The sequence below is a fragment of the Sander lucioperca genome, chromosome 6 (assembly GCF_008315115.2).
Source record: "Sander lucioperca isolate FBNREF2018 chromosome 6, SLUC_FBN_1.2, whole genome shotgun sequence".
Lineage (NCBI taxonomy): Eukaryota > Metazoa > Chordata > Actinopteri > Perciformes > Percidae > Sander > Sander lucioperca.
The window spans coordinates 3,012,010-3,029,468 of NC_050178.1; the positions used below are offsets into that span (position 1 = coordinate 3,012,010).

Consider the following 17,459-nt stretch of genomic DNA (forward strand, 5'->3'; position numbering starts at 1 on the left):
TATAGTAGAATACATTTTAGATAGCTTATTAATGTATGGTATTATATTACCTCTGCCAAGGAGGTTATGTTTTCGGCTCCTGTCTGTCTGTCAGCAGGATTACGGAAAAACTACTGGCACGATTTTCATAAACTCAGTGGAAGTGAAAGTGGTGCAGCATGGCATAGGCCTAGGAGAAAATGCATTAACATTGCGAGATGGGGCATTCATGTGGTGTCGGAATAATCTGAAAAAGGAGTTCCCGACTGAGAAAATTCCCTGCATCAACATTGTCAGATAGGGCATGTCTTGGCGGGTCTGAGTGCCCTTTTGCTACATTATAGTGTGTTATAAGCAATGTATTAAATGATTATATTCTGCTGAATATCAGTGTTTGCAATGGTAATGTAGTTATTTTGTCAACTATCATTGCAGTGCCTCACCTCAATAAGAAATGAAGAATAAAAGAATAAGAGCAGCTTTTTACTGTTTTTATTGTTGCTGGAGGCTCTAATACAATATGAATCATAAGCTTTACAAAATAAAACAAAACAAAAATACAACAAAAAGATTCCCCTCCAAAATGGAAACAGTCAAAGGTTTCCACTGAGACACAAAGACAAACTGTGACCCCCAACAAAGACATAGTAGGTGAGGAGAGAGAAAAGTTGAATAAGCTGAACAGAGGGGAGGCAAACTGTCATGTTATACAGTGTGTGTGTTGTGTGTGTGTGTGTTTAAACAACGTGGGTGTAATCACCCAGTGATTATAACAGTCCATCCCCATGTTTGATAAGTCTACATTTCCACTCAGCTCCACACAGGCTTTACATGCATGAGGACAGAGTGGAATAAAGTGTAAAAACCTAACACAAACCGAAGGCCGCCCTGCTGTTCACACCGTTTATCCAGAAGAATGAGTTATATACCAACATTAATAATTTTATACAAATATATCAGGGGGAGGGGGGGGGGTGTCATAGACAAAAGTAGGTGCTTGAAAAAAAATTTGATGAACATAATAATGACAGCCCCATCGAGCCTACATCACCTACAGCAGTCTGTGCCCGTTTCCTCGACACAGAGGAAGAGCCGGGCCAAAATTGCTCGTTTGAAATTGACCGAAGATACATCAGCTGTGAGAACATCAGGGATTATTACTACGATGACCCTCACACTGTAAGATTATCATTAACCGTGGTAATACTATCATTATATTCATTACATTGGAGAGAAGAGAGAAGATAGGGGTGAAGCGAGACAGAGGGAGCGTGAGTGAATGGCTTCATGGCAAATGAGATGCATGAAAACAAAACCAGACAGAAAAAAAAAATAATTAAAAGCTAAGCATTTTCTCCTTTTTTTTGTTATTCCACAAATAAACAAGAGTGCAGCACTGAAACAGGTGTGGAGGGAGCGACGTAAAGAAACAGAGAAAAGATGGAGATGAGGCGAAAAGAGTGAGAGAGACAGAAAAGAAAAAAAAAAAAAAACAGTAACAACTCTAGCTGTTTTGTTTGCGTTTGAGTGCCTCCATCAGGTCGACCTTCAGAGCCTCCTGCTTTGACTTGTCAGCCAGAGTCTGAACACTCCTGTGTGGGTGGGGGGGACACAAAGAAAGGGGAGACAATCAGTGTGTGCAAGATCAACATGAAAACAGTGAAAGAGAGACTGGAAAAGGTTCTCAAAACAAGCCAGAAACAGTCTATAAGTTCAAGAGAAAAGCTGAGGAAGTGAATCTATTTGTTAGACAGACATCACATTCCAACTCCTCTGTGGAAAGAAGATGGTCAAAAATATGCATTATCACTCACTAAATGTATACACACTGCACACATTCATTTCAGGCAAGTAAAAACCAAGTTAGTTATTTGTTGTCGTGCAGTGAACTATGAAGTTTTTTTAGGATGCATAATTAAGTGAAATTAAAATCTTCACTCTATTTGCTTTAATCTATTTGAGTTACTGAATGTATTACAGTTAAACAGAGGGATGAATACATAATCAGATTTTTCTAATACTTAAATATTTGCTTACAGTAACTTTGTAGATTAGCCATTTCTTAATTACATAAACATGATCCCAAGGAGATAGCTGGTGTGACGCTAATTACCTGAATCTTAATATTAGTGAGACGAAGGAGCTAGTTATTGACTTCCAAAAAAGAAAAGGGGGCATTACAAATTCTCACCACAAATCAGCAGGTTGAAAATGTTTCATCTTACAAATATCTGGGGGTTCATATTGATATGAAATTGAACTGGTCAAAAAATGTTAATGCTTTGTTTAAGAAGGCACCGTCCAGGTTGTTTTTTTCCCTCAGGAAATAAAAGTCCTTGTATGGAAATATCAAAGATATGTCTGAAGTAATTTATTATTTGAACCTTGCCTGCTTCCTTCCTTTAAAGTACCATGGGACATCTGAGAGGGAGCTCCAGAGAGGAGCACCGTGGACAGAGCAGTAAGCAACATTTTACTTTACATTTTTCTACTCACCAATGCGCACTAATACACACACACGCAAACACAAACACACTTCTCCATGCCAGGTTGTACCTCTGACCCTAGTCAATGAAGATCTGACGCTGGGTGAGGACCTGCGACAGCTCCTTTTGGAGCTGTCGGTACTTTTGGTTATCAGGCAAAGACTCAATAGATCTGGAGCACAGAGGAGAGACAGCAGGGGAGGAGAGGTGACAGGGGGGGATTTGGCAGGAAAAAGGAAAGACAGTGAAAAGAATGGCAGCAGAAATGTAGGACGAAAGGCAATAAACAAAAACAGATCATAGGAGAGGTTGAGGAGAGGGATAGGAGAAGCAGGAGGTGATGTGAATACAGAAATAATGAACAGCAAAGGTACCTTTTAATAAAATGTTGGATAGGAAATGACAGAAATTGACAAAAGATGTAAGAAATGATCTATTGAACAGTTCAACACAGAAGTAAACCAACTCTGCTCTCAGTGAGACTGGTATACTTAAAACAATAGTTTCTGCAGACCCTGCTGGCTGGAAGTGCTGTAAAAAGGAGAGAGGGTGATCCAAGTCATCAAACAACTCATGTAGTATTACCTTAGACCGTTGACAATGTCCTTGGTCTTCCCAAAATAGATTTCATTCAGCGTGGAGCGAATCTTGTTCTCCATATCCTGGAACAAAAATCAAGACATTCTTAACTTTTAGTCAGCCCATTTTTTCCGGTTGTCAACGACACCATTTGTAGACAATAACTCTATTGACTAGATATGGAGGGGGCTAAGTGTGCTGAACATGATGCACAGTAACACTGGCTAGGCTATGTGACTGAAGCAAAGGACTTTTAGGTAGGCAGTCAAAAAAAAGTTAAACAAGCAGGATATTAGCCGTAACACTGACTTCGACAAGGCGGCCAATGTTGGCAATGTGGGGTGAGGACTCTCCAACTGTCTCATCTTTTTCCATCTGTGAAAAGATAAAAACGAATCGGGTTCATGGATGACTACAGAAAGGCTGGACGTGTCAGCAGTGGTTTTCCATTTAGTTTAACACCATACCTGTCTTGTAAGGCTGCCGCCCAGGTTCATGGTACCGGAGCCGGTCTTGGTTGTCTGGAGCCACAGCATGACGGTGGAGGTGAGTTTGTAGTGAGCAGTACGACCGCTGGACTTCTCCTGCTCGCACAACAGATGCAACAAGCAATGACAATACTGCAGACTAAATTTGGAAGTTTTACACGGCATCGCTTTTTTTATGATGGTGCCTCTCCTGCATGTCACTGATGTTAACAAACCACCTGCAAATTCCATGCACAGGTTTTGTCTTTGCCTGTCCTGACTTGAAAACAAAAAGACTGGGCAGGAGCAAATGTCTACCTATTTCATATGAGCCGATTCTCACCTGCACCTCCACCACATGGATGGAGTCCCAGCACCCTTTGATCTTCTTGGACCCATCCCCGGCCTTCTTGATGAGAATAACTCCAGCGAAGCCATGATCCAAGTCCCAGAGGTACACAGAGGACACGCCACCCTCAAAGTACCTGAAAAACACAGATATCAGAGGTCACAAGAGGGCAACGCTGACCGTTTATTAAAAACTCCCCATGAGATTACTTCACTGGTACTCACAGGTCTCTGTACTGGTCGAAGGCGTTATTGGCTTCAACCTCGAGTTTCCTCAGGCGAGCTGAAGGCATTGCACCATCTTCAATTGGAGGTTCATACTTATTACTCCACGGGGATCTGATGTATTAGAAAGGACATAAAAAAAACCATTAAAAGCCAGCTACAATGTTAGTTTCAGCCACTGTCTTTGGTCTCTTTTTCAATGACAGATCATAATGTAGTTGATGCTCCTTGTCCATGACTGAAGTGCAGTTTTAAACTCAACCTGTAGGAGTCGCCGTCTCGGTTGTAATCACAGAGCAGATAGTCTTTCCCCACCACCTTGTCCCGGGCAATCTTCAGGGGCTGGTCCACAGAGGAGAGGAGGTCCTCACACAGACTGGGCACCTGGATGCAAATACAGAGCTCAAAACATTAACACAATGTTTTCTTCAGCACAGACACTTCGATGTGCTCAGCTGCAGAAAGTTCTGCTAAATTTTGTAACAAAGTTCAACTCCTCATCTTATTAAAAGTGTTCTGTTTGTCTGTGTAAGCAGGAGACATAAGAACAAGCTATTTTGTCTATTCAGATGTCCTGTAAGAGATGCCAACTTATAAAAGGACTGGAGAAATGGACTAGACAGCAAAAACAAAGAGTAGCCTTGTATTTGACTCTCATTTTGGTCAAAAATAATGAACTGAAAGTTCTTGTCTTTCACATTCCAGCTTCACTTAATATCAGAGGTTACTGAGTGGAGCTGGAATAAAATATCAATGGGAAACATAATATCTAGAGGATAAGGTTGTACAAATTACTTCTCACAGACTGACATGGACTTCCCTCTCTATGTCCTCCTACATCATAGTATAGACACAAAGGAGGCCCTGTTTCCCTAAAAAATCCCCCACACCCCTGAACACACACACACACACACACACACACACACACACACACCAGACTGGGAGAGACAAAGGAGGGAGACAAATCCCAGTGGGAAGAGTGGGGAGAAAATGGAGACAAGAGAGGTGTGGGAAACAGGAAAGAAAGGAGGAGATTGCAGGTGATTCTGAGTCACCAGGAAGAGTTTGAGCAGAGATGGTGAAGCCAAAAGGTGCCTGGCAGTGGAGGTGATTGACAGCTGCAATAATAATCGCTAACAACCAGACACAGTGAAATGGGTGAGGAGAGTGTCGATGCACAGGGGGAGGGAGGTTAAAGGTGAGGGAAGAGGAAGGTGAGCAGGTGGGGGTCTAGGTGGAAAGGAATGCATATGCCCACAAAACAAGGTGCCATGCAAACACTGGTAAAAGTGCGATTTGATTTGTGTCCAATTTAGTTTAATTTGTTGGAATCAGCTGGCACTGCTATGTTAAAATCTACAGTACAGGTCTAACAATTTCAGAATAAAAAGGCTCATTTTTAAACAGAAAACTGTATGAAGGAAACAAATTATTAATTTACAGGCAGAAATTTAAAGTTATTCAAATGTTGCCCAGTTACCCAGATGACACAGCGTCAACTGCTGCAACTGTCGTAATTGCATGGTATAAAACAACAATCTGAGTTGTCTATCAACCGCTCCTTCTAGACTGCTGAGTTATCTATAAGACTGTATGACAGAGGGACTGACAATTTTGGAATAAACTAAACAGAATTATATTCAAATTGCGTTTAAAGTCCTCCTCCACTCAAAATTGTGTTATTGATTCCCAAGGTGCTATCCATTTTAAAAAGTGTATCACTCTTTAGTTTGCTTAAACTACATGAAAATAGGGATATCTCTGTGCTCAGTATTGGGAGAAAAGACAGAATATCTTGTTTAAGACCGAGCTGTAAAATAACCTATAATCTTGAAATTAAGTGAAATGTAATGAACACTGCAACGGAAATTTTGTTGTCTTGTAAACCAATAAGCACTTTGTATGACACGAAAATAAAGAAATCGATCAATCAAAAAAAATAAGAAGACGTGTACGAGCAGGATTTTGTGATATCACAAATAGCTTGGAAGCCAATTGCGGTCCAATATCCAACCTACAGAAGTGTGACGTGGAAACTTGAAACCTCCAGTGCACATAGTGACTTTTCAGTAAAGTAGGAGACATCTTGGCCCTGATCCGACCTGGTTTTAAAATCGGATCTGAGGGATCGGATCACAAGTGGACAGCTATAGGTACGCGTGTTCCCACCTGGCAGTAGAATGTGTCTCCAAATGCGTCCCGAGTGACCACTTGTATTCGGATCTCACTTCCCCGCTCAATATGCAAATAAACACTACATCATTTCCATTTGCATATAGGCTGGTTATGTGTGAGTGTGTGTGTGTTTATAAATGTCAGTTATTACTTTCACATAAATCATACATTAGAAACGTGTATTAATCTGTAATCTGTGATTACTTGTAAAAGCGCTGCCTACAGCCTGTCTGTGTGCCGACATAAGGATAACGGGTGGCAGGGCTTGTGCAGGAGAGAAAGACGTTTTTAAAAGTCTGTGTTCAGCTCTCAGTACGTTTGTAGCTTCTAACTGAATCTCTGTGGTTTGAAATTTACTTTCTATATTATATCTGCTTTATTTTACTTTTATGTTCACTTATAGGAGTCGTGTTACTGCTGATAAAGCCCCAACATTTCCTGATTTTTCCATTTCATAATAAAAGCATTTAAACAACAAAATAACGGGACTTTTATTGTGAAGAATTTATAGAAAATGAAACCGTTTTACGGTTGTTGCTTTTGCTTAGCTCAGACTTTCTCCGGAGCTAACACAGCGCTGGAGATGGTCTGGCAATGCGAGACTTACATATACATATACATACTTAGATAACAAAAGGAGAAGTCATTATAGCAGGAATGTCTGTAGTAATATCCTACATATTGGTGAATTCAGGGAAGTTTTATGAATCTAAAAATAACATTATTGTATACCGGCGGCTGCCTTTTCCAATCAACAGCGCAGCAGAGAGCTCCAGACAGCCGGAGATATAAGAGCAGGCAGCACAGAAACAAAAACAGCGACACATCACCAACGGTATGATAATAACATCCAAAACACACGATTCACTCTCAGTGGTTTCTGTGACATGAAAGATACTTTGAATAAGTATGTAGTTCCGCTCGCAGTTGAGTTAGCGGTCCTAAATGTGGCCCAGGACACATTCTTCTTCTCTCTGCTATTAGAATGTAGACATGTGTGGCCTAGACCACCTCCGAATTGTGTTTCAATGATCAGATCTCAATGCGTCCTGTGAGTCTTTAGAGTTATACATTTGTGATCCGATCACTCAGATCGGATTTTACTACCAGGTGGAAACCGAGTACTTGTCTCCACCAGTTAATCCCTTAATTTGAACATTGCATATTTATTCTGGATTTTTCAATGAAGCTTTTTTTAATTATTAACAAGGTAACTGAACATTTTTGTGGAAAAACCACATCAGACACAAACTATTATTCAAAACAGAGTATTTTTAAATTTCTCAAAACATGTCTGGAGGGGACATAGCCAACACCCTGTGTGTGTTTTTACCTGTAAAGAAATCTGACAGGATAAAGCAAAGACAGTAACTCACCAGGTCAATGAGGTCACTGAGGTTCTTCTCAATCTGCTGAGGAGGCAGACGCCTCATCAGGTCCAGGGCACAGTCCAGCTGCTGGTCATTCTGAAAACAAAAAGACCACACTTTACACTGTATTATCAGATTATAGTTAAACACATCAGTTCAAAGATTTACATAAGCTAATTGTAACTGTATGATGGTATGTTTCAATGTGAAACGTTTTCATCTCATTTACTAACAAAACAAGTTACAATTCAACATAAAAAAAGAAAAGTATGAAAGAATGTAATTTAGCTCCAAATATTATCCACACATTTTTTGTTTTACAAATCTTAAAATAAAAATGTATGTGATGACAGTGCACCAACATACTGTTCTGGCAAACATTTCATTTGTACCAAATAATATACATTATGTTATTTGTGAGGCAATATAACTGATATAAAATTGCTATTTAGATAGAAAGAGACAATTAACCACACACTAAAAGAAAATGCAGATAAAAAGAGGTTATGTAAAAAGCATAACTTTAAAAAATCACTAGATTTAAAGCAGGCTCTCTATTAGTGCACACTTTGCGGCTATTTTATGTAGGGAACTATATTGGATTAGTACTCATTATTGGTATGCTCTATATAAAAAAAAAAAAAAAAAGACTTCTCCAAGCTCCTTCACGTCTCCAAAGCAGCACACTGATAAAGGCCTGCTACATTCTGTATGAGGCTATGAAAGGAGTTGCTGTGCAGAAAATATTCCCACCTCTGAAAGCAAACTCTGCTTGCAGTGTGAGACTACAGACAGCACTCATGATTTGTCATGTGAGAATTTGCAGAGCAAAAACTTAATTAATAATTGCCATTGGGACGCCAAATAGTCAAAAGATTGACCAAATTGAATAGCACAATGCAAAAAACTGTCGGGAGGGTAAAACTTTCAAACATGTGGCACGGCTGACCATATCCAAATAAGTGATGTCAGTGCAGATATTGTTCATCAGCTGTCAAATGATGCGCTTCATTTGACTGTGGCTGTGAGACCTGTGTCATGGAGCACAGGTGGCACATTAGGCAGCACATATGACGTGGAATTGCTATCAGCTTATCGTCAAACAGCAGCAGGTCGTGTGGCAGAGAAGCATTTTCACTCAGGTGAACTACAAACAGGTAAATGTCAGTTGCAACACAACTATCATTCAGGCCAAACTTTCATTTTATAGATAGGTTTTATATGTTGGAAGTAGTGCTGTCAAACGATTAAAATATTTAATCGCATTAATGTCATAGTTAACTCGGAATTAATCGCACATTTTTCTCTATTCTAAATGTCCCTTGATTTCTTTTTGTCCCATTATTTTTTCCTCATTTTAATGCTCTTATCAACATAATACGATACTTTTAAAATGGTGCCTGAACCGAGAGAGAGATATATATATTTAAAAAACAAGCACCTTGTTCAATTGTATTTGTCTGTTCAAAAATATAAAACAATAAAAAGTTGATCTAAAAAATAAAAAAAGGAGCACAAAATGGCGAAAACAACCACTGGATGGGAAAAGGGTATTTTACAATAACATTGAATGCACCACGAGGCTGGCAAGGCTGAGTCTGTGTTTGCCAGCTACAACGGCAGCTACAGTCTGGTGTTAGAATCCTCTACAGTGAAATACAGTCACACTTTACACCGTTTAGCTGTCAGCATTTTAACCGTGTTTACTCCAGCTGCTGGCTAACAGTAGGTTAACGTTAGCTGCTGCTAAATGTAGTGTTAACTAGCATCCTGTGCGGCGATGTTTCAGTTCCCTCTAACGTCCGTTTTCGGAGCATCAGAGAGAAGCGCAGGCATTTAAGTGGCACCTAAATAAGGCACCGAAATCCAGTAGATAACGGTCGCTAAGGCACCGGTGCCATATTAGCACCGGGTCTCGGACCCACCCCGCCCAAATAAAAACTCCTCGGATCTACACAATTTACGTGGATAACATTTCCCATTCAAAGCGGTGATTTTCACCAAAAAGCGACTAGTTTGCAGGTATGTACTACTGTTTGGCCGGCTCGCAAGCCCAAACAAGTGTGTCTGTTGTTTTGTTTCCGGTCTAGCTAGATCCGGTGTGGTGTTGTAGTTTTTCTTACGTTACTAGTTGTTGCAACAGCATGTGAAAAAAACTACAAAAGTTTGCTAGGTCAAAAAGTACGTTAATCTCGCGATAAAAAAATTGACGCCGTTAAAATGGGTTTGCGTTAACGCCGTTAATAACAAGTTTAACTGACAGCACCAGTTGGCAGTAAAGACAGTGAAGTACCTTTTTCATTTGGAATCAACGATGACAAGTTGATAAGTAAAAGATATGTTTACAAGACTCTTGATCATGCTCTTGGAACAAGTGGCGTTTTGTTTTTAACCAGAAGGTGTCAGTATTGCAGTGACAAGATCCCTCACCGACTTCCCACCCAGTGGTCACTTGTGTTTTGAATCGCAAGAACAAGCTAAAAGATTCATAGCACATGTTCATAGAACTGAAGGTAGGTTTTGTAGATAGGTCAGAAATAGTGTAAAGTGTGTCTTTTGTGTAACAAACAAACACTCAAAAGCTCACTATCATCACAGACTACAAAACCAATGACCCCCAAATAAATTTGAGTCTTCAATACAGCATGAGACTGTCTGTAGCCAATCCTTTTTTTGGTTACATGTTTGAGTTGTTTACGGAGGCTTGTTTGGTTATGTACTGAGAACCATCTGTCTAACATGTTCGCCATTGTTGTTTTGAACAAAGAGTTGTGCTTGTCACACATATCTTAATCTGGCTTCATTGCTGGGAAAGCCTGACATTCGGCACTTAATGTCTCTCCTTTTCCGCTATCTCCGCCATCTATTTTGCGAGGGCATCTTTGCTGCATCCGGGGCTTAGCACCACCCAGGGCAGTTGTGATTGGTTTAAAGGCAAGGCAGCTTTATTTGTGTAGCACATTTCAGCAACAGGGCAATTCAAAGTGCTTTACATAAAACATTAAAGAGCAGGTAAAAATGATTAAAATTTTTTAAAAATAAACATTTCTCCGACCACAGGTCCTTTAGTCTCCGGTTACTTGGTGTTTTCGTTACCCATTACAAGATTGCAGTAGTTCTACTTTTCACTACGATGTAGCCGTCGCTTAGTTTAATCTCAGTAAACCTTGCTAAATCCGGGACAGTTCACAGTCTGTCTCTTGATAAGTTCACAGAAATATCTGACAAGTTCACAGACGTTGTCTTTCTTATTGACCTAGTTCACAGACTAAATCTGACCAGTTCACAGACGTGGTCCTTGTATGGATAATCTATTGTCACACCCGTGTTTTTTGAGAGGTAATATTTCAGAAATATGTCCGTTATCTGTATTTGAGGCTTTCGCATAGCTCTCATAGCCGGAGGAAATTTTTTTTCTCTTCCTCCTCTAAATCCTGTTTTTAATCTATGTCACACCCACGTTGTAGAAATTCTCAGAAATATGTCCGTTATCTGTTCAAAAATACCACTAGATAAAAGACAAGAATAAAATTGACAGTGCAGTATAAGAAATTAAAGAACTGAGAGATAAAATACACAAATAAAAGTTACAGTGCAGTATAAGAAATTAAACATTAAAGAGCAGTTATAGAATGTCATACAGTGTCATCAATACAACTTCAGTATAACAGTTATTTAAAGAAAGGCAACATCAAAAAGATAGGTCTTTAGCTTTGATTTAAAAGAACAGAGTTGCTGCGGACCTGCAGTTTTCTGAGAGTTTGTTCCAGATATGTGGAGCATAAAAACTGAATGCTGCTTCCCCCTGTTTAGTTCTGACTCTGGAGACAACAAGCAGACCTGTCCCAGACGACCTGAGAGGTCTGGGTGGTTCATAGTGATGCAGCAGATCAGAAATGTATTTTGGCCCTAAACCGTTTAGTGATTTATAAACCAGCAAAAGTATTTTGAAATCAATTCTTTGAGGCACTAGAAGCCAGTGTAAAGACTTCAGAACTGGAGTGATGTGATCCACTTTCTTGGTCTTACTGAGGACTCGAGCAGCAGCGTTCTGAATCAGCTGCAGCTGTCTGATTGATTTTTTAGGGAGACCTGTAAAGACACCGTTACAATAGTCAAGTCTACTGAAGATAAAAGCATGGACACGTTTTTCCAAATCCTGCTGAGACATAAGTCCTTTAACCCTTGATATATTTTTAAGGTGGTAATAAAATACAAACAAAAGAAAAAAAAGATGGTTAAAGAAATACTTCATCAAGCCAGAGCATTTTTTTCCCCTACCCCAAAATAGGTAAGCGGTTCAGCCAGACCATGCTCCAGCACTGACAGCGCTGTAGAGATAGGTCTGGCAATGAGAGACTACACACACCTAAACCATGCCCGTATCTGCTAATAGCTCCTAACTGGATGTTGATTGGTCCGAGCCACGGTTGCTCGGACACAAACGCATTACTTGAAGCCTGACAAGATGGATTTCCGCGTAATCTTGTGAGAATCCAGCTGCCGTGAAGGGTATGCAGGTAACTGGCTATGCCACAAGGGTAAGCAGGTAACTGGGTATGGCACAATCAATCATTTTCATCTGAGCAAACAATGCTATCAAAGTCACTTCTATGGCACCTGAATTTAAGTTAACATCAGTGTTGTAAAACTGATTTTACCAACCTAGACCAACTTAAATTCTGAGTGATCACTTTCAACATATCATTACAAACGTTACTATTGGTATGAAGGCCCAGAGATAGATCCTGACATGATAAGTGCACTAATGTCCATAACAAACAGAAATGGGGCTATGAAGAATAAAGAAATAAGACGAACAATGTGCCTACTCATCCAAAACCAAATGGGAAAAAGGGATGCATTTGCATTGGAAATAAGTTTGAATCAATTGAATCAATCAAAATCACCAACAGCACAATAGCAAATAGTTTTTAGCAATGTGTTTGTTATACCCATTTCATTCACTTCCCTTGTAGATGTCAACAAAACCCTTCACCTTGGCTTATCTATGAAGGGACTCCTCTTAAGTGCATAAACCTGAAAGACTATACTCATACAGTTGCTAGCTGGTCAAAGGACGATGACATGTTATAAAGTAGAGAACCCTCTTTCTATAAACATTTTTCCTTAAGGGTTACCCTGAACATAACAGAAGTTTCTAGGCAATGTCTCCCGTGCCATTTCCTTTCCTTAGAGTTGCTTTTTGCCTGTCTTAAAATCTCTCTCAGCTGATGAATCAGTCTGCACCGTCAAACACCTGCACTCCTTGACGCTGCGTTTACCAGTGCTCCTATCTCCATGTAAACACTAGCTCAGATCAACAACCCCTGGGGTTAGGGGAGAGCAGTGAGGCTCAGCCAGCAGGATGGATGAGGTGAGTGGGCGACTACGGAGAAAAACCAGCTGCTCTTCCCAACTCAGGCATAAGACAAGTTAGGTCATGTGGAATGACGACTACAACAACAGTATGGAAGCACAAAATGGTGCTCCATTATGCTACAATAGTTTAAAGTGGACGTATTATGCTTTTCCGTATTTTCTGTCATATTTACAATGGTATGTCGGATTTTCATGTTAAACGTGGCCAAAACTTAAAATAATGAGGTAAACGTATTTTAGAGAAATCCCTGTGAGATAAAACGTTCAGATTTCCAACTGTTCTGAATGCTCCGGTTTCAACAGTTTTTTCTAAACTCGGCCAAGTGTTAATCAACTCTAAGCCAGCCTTCTATGATTGGTCATCTGCTCCAGGTAGGCAGGACTGGAGTGGTTCGTTTTTAAGCTACTGCGTTGTTTACATTATCGCATGTAGCTACATGCTAACGGCAGTAAAATATGTCATCTTGGCTGCCACTGTCTCCCCAATTCCGGGTCACATTACCGGTTATGTAGTATTTGGTTTAAAAGTCTTCATCTCCGATTTTTGACTGTAAAGCGCTGCTATAACGTTATTCTATTAGTGTCCACTGCTACACTATAGTAGCTACATGCAAACGGCAGTAAAATATGTCATCTTGGCTGATAATTTGTTAAATTCTCCCCAATTTCGGGTTGCATTTCTGCTGAAACATGTCCGATTGGGTAGTATTTGGTTCAGAAGCCTTTATCTGTGATTTTTGATGGTAGAAAGTGCCGCGTCATACTCTGTTGCAGTAGCTCCAGCTTCAACTAGTGAAACAACAGTGGAGGCTGCGGAGCGCAGCGCAGATTCCAGGAATCACGCTGGCCAATCAGAGAAGACTGGGCTTTTTCGGGAGGTGGGCATAAAGAGACAGGCGCTCCTACAGAGGGTGAATACAGCTGCAGCAGCCATGGACAGTATGAGAAAAAATTAAAGCATGTAAACATGTTCTGGTACAAACACAAAATACAAGTATTATCCTGAAAATGCTATACAATAGTTGCCCTTTAAGTACATATATTAGTTTTTGTCAAGTATCATTACATGACGAGTTACAGTGGTGTTACTGCAATATAAGCTGAAGAGATGAAAAAAAATATTCTAAAATAACCAATAATGGAACAATAATTGCAGGTATGACTTGTAGGGGTTGTCAGACATTAACAATTCCCAGATTAAATATTGGCAAAATCAAGATTAAACTTGCAATGCAGTGAAAACTTAACAGAGGTGGTGGACAGCTTGTCATGGTTAGGAATAGGAGGAGCAAGCAGTCTTATTTTAGCTACAGGCAACCCGGCGCTTGACTATATTAGCCTGTGTGTGTGTGCGCGCGTGTGTGTACGTTATATTAGGACTCCTCACTCATACTACGAACTTGTGTCAAACCCAAAACATCCTGTGCTAACTTTATGCATACGGGGCATCTAGCTTTGCTAGCAGCTAGCTACTAGCTAACTAGCTGGAAGAAACAGCTGCAAGCCATTTCATTCGTATCCGGTACGCATAAGTTTTGCAAACAGTGCAAGTTAGATATGCATCGATGATTTATACACTAGAATCCCCTCCTCCTCCTACTGCTGCTCTCAGGTTACCACCCTGCACCTACAGCTAGCTTTACCCTAGCTTAGCACCCCTAGCTGTTAGCGCTTGCTTAGCAGTAGCTAGCAGCCCCACCAAAACTCTCTCACCCCGTCCCTCTCTCCAAGCTCTACCGCGGCCCTTACCATGTCTGCGGCGGCCTCAGCGGGGCAGGGGAGCACGATTTCACCAGCACAACTTAGCTTTACTATGGTTTAACAAATCGTTCCGCTCGTCTCTTGTTGTTTTGTTGTTTTTTAGTCCCCCGCGGAAGATGTTTTGTTCGCCTCTCCCTCACTGAACCCAGCCCTGTCAGCGAAATTCACTTCCTCAACCGGGCTACAGGAAGGAGGCTGCTGCAGTCAGAAAACAGTCCCCGGTTGCATGTCCGGGTCACACGGGGCTTTTCTCTGCAGCAGCCAATAGCGAAGGAGCAAGAAAGGCATTGCCAAGTATGGAAAGAGAGGAGTGGTGCAGACGCAGTAAATATGCACTCAGAGAGGCCAGTAGATAGACAAATAAATACACTGATTGAGGAAAAAAAAAAATCCTTCCTTTGAAAACGATGACTGGAAACTGCTATAAATGTGATGTTTACAGAGTATTTTCTGCTCTTTTCATTAACATTTTTTAAATGCCAGAAATTATGCAAATCAAAACAATAATGTATTTATATTATATGATATATTATATTTGTCCAGTTTAATGGATTCCAATATTTCCTTATTTGCAATATGCATGAATGATGCAAGTATACAAGCAGATGTAATGATTGTATAAACAGGGTTCATACACATTTTAAACAATACTTTTCCCTTTTTGGCAAATTTCCATGACTATGTATTCCTGAAAATGTCAGTCGACATTATACAATAAGAATAAAAATCTGTGTTAAAGGGGTGATAGAATGCAAAACCGATTTTACCTTGTCATAGTTGAATAATGACAGTTTAGTGGGTAACTAGGACATACATAGAACCTCAAAATCCCATTGACACCTCTTTCCTCTGAAAACGGGCAAAGCACCGTAGAGTAAATATACTCTAATTATGCCGAAAGTGAAGCTAACTAGCCGCGATCTGTACACATAGGATTGAAGGGACAGTAGCAGCTAACGAAATCCCTAATGTCCACAAAAATGCATTAAATTGAAATCGGACACCATTGTTAGCTTTATAAGACCTTGGGGTATATGTTTTATAAGTGGCATGACGAAATTCAAACTGTAAATATACTCTAGTTATGCCGGCAGCTGGCAGCCAGCCAGCTGGTAGTCCAGTAACCGAGAAACGGTGACTTTCACTGGGTATGGAGGTTGCCACTTTCTCGTCAGACTGTGTGGAGCTCCTAGCTAAAGTCCAACACGTCTTACCAAATTTGCAATTAGCCATCAATTTTCGTAAAACGGCCCATATTTGAGCTTTATATAGTTGATTTCTCGCTTAAAAAAGTCTCAGAAGTGAATTTAATAACGAAATAGCCCGACAAACAACGTATAACTTTGCAGTGTCGAAATATGAGACCTGCTGTCTCGTCTCCAATGTGTTTCTATGGGGTTCGCTCAAACCAATCATCGCGCAGCTCATCTAAATATTCATGAGCATACCATATTTGGAAGAAAAGCTCTTGTTCCAAATAGAGCCATATTCACAGGGTAGTTAAGGGCCTAATAAATTAGCATTCGGGCAATTTTCAGCCCAACCAATGTTACATACCCTATTAGGAGACCTTAAGGAACAGTGTAAAATACCCTATATAATCATTCTATCACCCCTTTAAAGTTTACTCTCAAAGGTTTAACAATAAAATGAATGACAATGTACGTGGTTCATAGTGGGAGTCGTAATATCGCGCCCCAAATAGAACGTTGAGGTTAAGACGACGTGAAATACATTTATTAATCACATATTATTATGCTGTGTTAAAAAAAAAATCATGACCTTTCTAAAACTTTCTGGGTCTTTTTATGTTTCCAAAACCTTTCCAGGCCTGGAATTTGCATTTTTTAAATTCCATAACTTTTCCATTTTTTTTCAAAACGTATGAACCCTGAATAAATGTTTACACAATACATAAATGTGTTGTTGATCATTAATGGGGTTTTGTGGTGGCTGGTGGTTCATAAATGCTATTTTTGATATTAAAACTGACATTGGATGGTAGAATGCATGACTTTTATGATTTCTCATAGCTCAAAATGACTACCGGAAGTAAGATTTTGAATGTTCAACAGTTGTAGTTATGCATCACATGAAAAAACTACACTTATTGACCATAAAGGTAAGGTAATTTCTCCCCACTTTCTGGATTTATGTTTTTACTGTGACTATCTACCATTTCTCATTGGTTAACTATTGTAAGGTGTCATAAAAAGCATGACCAAGTGACCCATGCAAGTGTACTCTCTATTATATATAGCCTATTTCGAATTTATTTCTGGAAAATCTCCATATTTAAGCTATCATGACATTGTAAAAATATGCTTCATTCATTCATGCTAATGCTAATGTGCATCCTTCATTGTTTGTAAATGGGAAACCTGCCTGTAAACCCCTCCAACATCTGTAGTCACTAGTGACTGTGAGTGAAAAGCAGCACTTTAGCATCGAGTCTGCTGGAATTTCAAAAGAGGAGGAGCAATCCATGCAGCTACAATCTCAAACGATTAGTATTACTATGAATAAAATCGAGTGTTTTTGAAAAACTAGCCATTTTTGATTAGAAGATGGTGTGGCTCAAGTTCTTTCTCAAAATATGCCACATCTAGATTATCTTGTGCAACACTTTGTGCATGTGCATCACTTCCTGTACATAACATAGGCTACTATGCATATGGGAGAGATGT

At 39.9% G+C, this 17,459-nt stretch overlaps 1 protein-coding gene across 3 annotated transcripts; it reads right to left on the reverse strand.

The window, feature by feature from the left end:
- Positions 1 to 454: 454 nt before the first annotated feature.
- Positions 455 to 15,030, reverse strand: capzb (capping actin protein of muscle Z-line subunit beta). 3 transcript variants are annotated; one of them, XM_031287588.2, is made up of 10 exons: positions 14,761 to 15,030; positions 7,636 to 7,725; positions 4,347 to 4,468; positions 4,085 to 4,198; positions 3,855 to 3,996; positions 3,512 to 3,628; positions 3,354 to 3,419; positions 3,051 to 3,127; positions 2,536 to 2,637; positions 456 to 1,571 (listed from the first exon to the last, which is right to left on the reverse strand). In XM_031287588.2, the coding sequence occupies exons 1-9, from the start codon at positions 14,761 to 14,763 to the stop codon at positions 2,544 to 2,546; spliced, it is 825 nt and encodes a 274-aa protein (XP_031143448.1). In that variant the 5' UTR covers positions 14,764 to 15,030; the 3' UTR covers positions 456 to 1,571; positions 2,536 to 2,543. The 3 variants fall into 3 exon arrangements, with proteins under 3 accessions (XP_031143449.1, XP_031143448.1, XP_031143450.1); XM_031287589.2 differs by lacking the exon at positions 2,536 to 2,637 and having other exon boundaries at positions 455 to 1,571; XM_031287590.2 differs by lacking the exons at positions 456 to 1,571; positions 2,536 to 2,637; positions 3,051 to 3,127; positions 3,354 to 3,419; positions 3,512 to 3,628 and adding an exon at positions 3,672 to 3,722 and having other exon boundaries at positions 3,801 to 3,996.
- Positions 15,031 to 17,459: the final 2,429 nt, after the last annotated feature.